We start from the raw sequence: 5167 nt of genomic DNA, 5'->3' as shown, positions 1-5167 counted from the left end.
ACATATTATTTAGAGATATTGAGGAACATCAAATATGAAATAGACTCAAAAGTGGTTCCCTGCTGCACGTTTAGTGTTGGGTATTTAAAGGAAGCGGGAATGGACCACTGTTTTCTCTCTGAGCCATTTTAACAAAGACATGTAATTCCTTGATGGCATTAAAGTGAATATATTAAATTTCTTTAAGCAATCACTCACTATGGCCGCTGTGCAGAGGGCCAATTATGCATGTAGGAAAATCAATTAGGACAGCTACTGCAGTGGTGAGATGGAGAGAAGTGGACCTATCTGAGAGCAATTTACTGGGTAAGGTCCACCAGTGTTTGTCACTGGGGAGCACATGTGAGGAAATCAAGACCGTGAGTACTGGCCGGGGGCTCAGGACCAGGAATTAGGTTTAGCCAGTGTTGGGGACTTAGGCAGAGTGTTGAGAGTGGGGACTAGCTGGGAACCAGTGGTCTTTACTGAGGCACTGAAATCTTGAAATTGACTAGATGACAGTAGCAGTTAAGAACACACATCCTTTTTTCAAAATTTTTTTAAAACTTGAGATCCTGCTGTGTAGCACTGGGAAGTATGTCTAGTCACTTATGATGGAGCATGATAATGTGAGAAAAAAGAATGTATACATGTATGTGTAACTGGGTCACCATGCTGTACAGCAGAAAAAAGGGTATTGGGGAAAAAACACATTCTTTATACAGCATCATGTCATCTATAAATGGTGGCAGTTTTCCTTCTTCCTTTCCAGTTTTGATTTCTTTCATTTATTTTTCTTGTCTGATTGATGTGGCAGGGACTTCCAATACTGTTTTTAATAGAAGTGTTGAGACAGGCATCCTTGTCTTGTTCCTTAGAGGAAATGCTGTCAGCTTTTCTCCATTGAGTATGAGGAGAGCAGTGGCAGATGTCCTTTATTATAGTGTGGTATGTTCCTTCTACACCTACTTTGTTGAGTGTTTTTATCCTCAGTGAATTTTGTGAAAAACAACTTATGCGTCTGTGAGCTGATCGTGGGATATTTTATTCTGCAACTTGTTAGTGTGGTGCATCACACCGAATGATTTGTGTACATTGAACCTTCCTTGCATCCCTGAGATGAATCCCATTTGATCATCATGTATGATCCTTTTAATGTGGAGTCCACATTCTAGCATTCAGTTGGGCCTGAATTTAAACTTGGATATAATTGAAACAGTGGAGTACATTTGGACAAGTATCTTAAACTAAGCCTCGATTCTCTCTTCTGTCCCAAATTAGGATAATGGGAATACTTAGCTCACCAACGTATGGTGAGGGTGAAATGAGAAATGAAGTTCAGTGCGTAGCAAAGAGTAAAGTCGGAAGAAAACTTGGTTAGTAGCACATCCGTCAAAGCATATGCATTTCAGGAGGGTGAGGCAAGACTTTCTGAAACTGGGATTAGCAAGAATATTTAGACTGAGCCTTCACGTTGAAAAGAGCTATTTCTGCCATCATCCTTCTAGGCAAAGAAACCATGAACTACTAGTCTTTCTTTTGAGGCCCGTAGACTGCCTGATCTGGAAGTCATTCAAACCTCTTTTTCCTTCATTGTTCTCAAGCTATAACTTTTCTTTTCTGGCTGGACCTGCAGTATGTGGGAGTTCCCAGGCCAAGGATCAAACCCATGCCACAGCAGTGACCCAAGCTGTGGCAGTGACAGTGCCAGATCCATAATCCACCTACCCAAAAGGAACTTCCCCCACCTACAACCTTAAAGATATTCTGCTTACATCTTCAGCTGGAAAAAATACACCTCTTAAATAACCGTTATTTGAAATTCAGCTTCACATGGCATTCTCCCCGATGCTCCCCAAGATGCCTAATGGACTGTTTTACATATATCACTATAGAACACATAAATGAATGAACATTGAGTAAATGAAGCTAAAATTACTATTTTTTTTTTTTTTTGCTGCACCCTCAGCATGCAGAAGTTCCTGGGCCAGAGATCAAATCCAGACCATAGCAGCAACCCAAATCACAGCATTGACAATGCCAGATCCTCAACCTGCTGAACCACCAGGGAACTACAAAAGTTAAGGTTACTGCCTAACATTCGATGTTTAATATTCCTTAACCTGAAATAGCAAAGTAAGCTTAGAATCAATATTTGGCTATAAGATAATTTATTATTTTACTCTCAATAACGACCAATGGAAAGTTCATGGAAATCTAGACATAAAGGAAAAAATTGACTCCTTCAGAATCGACAGAACCTTAAACAGAGCTGTTTTTGTTTGAAGTGAGCTGCTCAGTACTCACTTGAGAACGGGATCGTGATCCCTGGAGCTTTGGGATTCACGTTTGAATCTCTAACGTCTTCAGAGACTTATCCCCAAAGGCAAACAACAATAAAAGAGAGCATGGCTGCTGTATAAGAATAATGACTTTGAATTTATTGCCATAACATGAAGCAATTCTTATTTCAAGAGGTAAGGTTTTGCCTTTGTGCGTTAGTCTGTCCTGCTGATGTTCATTTACCATCGGAAAACATTTTACTGCAAGGGGCATCCGTGTTCACAAGCTGGGGCAGATGCAGTCCAGCAGACAGCTCTCAAATAACCTCGGCTGAACTAACCCAAGTTTCTACAGTCTGTTTAGTGTGCATAAACAAGCATAATTCGTGAGATTAGGATTCCTCATTTTTCCACCCCAAATGTCAGAAACTCACATGCTCTTTCAACACCGTTTACACTTGGCCCTTGGCCATTAAACTCATAGATTCTCTAGTTTTGAGATGTGTTGGAGACTTATTGTTTGAACCTGTCTTGTGGAAAGAATTCCTCTATTTATTATTCTAAGAGGCTTTAACTTTCAGGCAACTAGACACTTTGGACAAAGTCAAGAAAATGAATCCAGAAAACAAGGAAATGAGGTTTCCTGGCCACTCACTGGGTGAACCTGGGTAAACTTCTTAACTTTTCAGGCTGGAGTTGATTCAGTTGTATATCATGTTGAAACCAATATTATTTTATCCTCTAATACTCCAATGAGAAGACATTGTTATATTAGGAAATAATTTGTTTGAATAAATGTACTTTATTATATCCTAGTTATTAATCATATAATGTTTTGCAATAGTAATTAGATTGATATTTCCAAAAATTTACACAAAAGTATTTAAATTGCAAATGTTATAATATGTAATAATTTATTATGTTTTTAATTAATGATTTCATCCATATATTTAATTTGAAATTCCTCTCTATCTCTTCCTTGTCCTATCAAGAAACTTCTACTTCTCCTTATAAATACATAGTCTTGTTTTTCTGAGAGAAGCTGTAAACTCTGTGATTAGCTAGGTGGATCTTTACACATTAGCTGTCATGAGGCATAAGGGTAATTTGTTATCCATCCATTTCCAAGAGACTCGACTTCATCGTAAGCATTATCTCATTTCACTTTGGTGTAGTTATGAAAGGAATGGACTGGGTTCAAATTGCCTGGGGTTCACATCTTGATCCTACCCCTTGTTGTATAAACTTAGGTAGGTTACTTCATAGTGTCAGAGTCCATTTCTTCCATAAATAGAATAAAAACATTTACTATTATTTCATGAGGGTTAAAATAGAACTAATTATATAAAATTCTTAACATTGTGTCCATCATTTAGTAAGCATTTAGTAAATATTAGCTATTACTTAAGTCCGCATAACATAATCCTTTAGGTATACAATTTAATGTTTTTGTTATACTGATCATTCCTTTTTATTCTCATAAGCCTTACTTTTTAAAAAAAATCTTTAGATTTGAAGTCATATTAAGTACATTATGTTTAAATGCACATCATTTGAAACAGGTTCTCTAGTGCTTTTGCTAAGAAGAAATTTTTCAAATATAGAAGACCCATCACATACACATCCAAAATCTGAAATCTTCAGTAAAACAACTCCAAAGTTCTCTTGGGTAATTTATGTGCTTATACTCACTTATCTACATATTAGTGAAAATGGAATCATTGAACCACAACTTCTCTAATGCAGTGTTTCATCACAGGTTCATTTGGGCAGCAGCTGTGTCATCTCATGGGTTCCCTGGGAGAGGGGAACCACACTTCAGTGACAGAGTTCATTTTATTGGGCTTAACAAATGACTCAACCCTTCAAACCGTCCTCTTCGTGGTCATCCTGTGTATCTACCTGGTGACCATATGTGGCAATCTCAGCACAATCATTCTTGTCAGACTCTCTTCTCAGCTCCATCATCCCATGTATTTTTTCCTAAGCCACTTGGCTTTTGTTGACATGGGCTATTCATCTTCTGTCACACCCAATATGCTTGTAAACTTCCTGGTGGAAAGAAATACCATCTCCTATCCTGGATGTGCCACCCAGCTTGGTTCAGCTGTTTTCTTTGGAACAGTTGAGTGTTTCCTTCTGGCTGCCATGGCATATGACCGCTTTGTGGCCATCTGCAACCCACTGCTCTATTCCACGAAGATGTCCACACAAGTCTGTGTTCAGCTACTCATAGTGTCTTATATCGGTGGTATTTTCAATGCTTCCTCCTTTAATGCTTCCTTCCTTTTTTTACTCTACTGTGGACCAAATCGGGTCAATCATTTCTTCTGTGACTTTGCCCCCTTGCTGGAACTCTCCTGCTCTGACATCACTGTTCCTGCTGTTGTCCCCTCATTTACATCTGGCTCCATCATTGTGGTCACAGTGGTTGTCATAGCCACTTCCTACATCTACATCCTCATCACTGTCCTGAAGATGCCCTCCACTGAGGGAAGACACAAGGCCTTCTCCACCTGCACCTCCCACCTCACCACGGTCACTCTGTTCTATGGGACAATCACCCTCATTTTCTGGGAGAAACCAGCAAACCTAAGACAAATGCTTTCCTCATGAGAAAATGTAAGAGGCCAGAAGGAAATGTTACACCCAGCCCTGGATTTAGTGAAATGTCATCAAAGACTGTCCTGTATGTATTTCCTGGGCAATAATCTCGTTTACATCATCACCATAGCAATGGAAAGGGAGGAGAGGTTTTCTGGAATAAAGGAACTCCCAGCCCAGAGAAAATACTGAAATAACTGGGTAAAGCATCCAAATTCAAGACAAAGATCTTAAAAGGCCTTGGGTGAGTGTAACGGGGTAACAGCAGTGGAGATGGAAGGCATAAATTTAAGAAGCAACGA

At 39.2% G+C, this 5167-nt stretch overlaps 1 protein-coding gene across 1 annotated transcript; it reads left to right on the top strand.

Moving 5' to 3' along the window:
• LOC110262317 (olfactory receptor 502-like) lies at positions 4050-4877 on the top strand. The gene has a single exon (XM_021102710.1). The coding sequence runs from the start codon at positions 4050-4052 to the stop codon at positions 4875-4877; it is 828 nt and encodes a 275-aa protein (XP_020958369.1).

The sequence above is a fragment of the Sus scrofa genome, chromosome 9 (genome assembly GCF_000003025.6).
Source record: "Sus scrofa isolate TJ Tabasco breed Duroc chromosome 9, Sscrofa11.1, whole genome shotgun sequence".
Lineage (NCBI taxonomy): Eukaryota > Metazoa > Chordata > Mammalia > Artiodactyla > Suidae > Sus > Sus scrofa.
The sequence above is the reverse complement of the archived record's forward strand: the minus strand, read 5'-3'. Positions and strand labels throughout refer to the sequence as shown.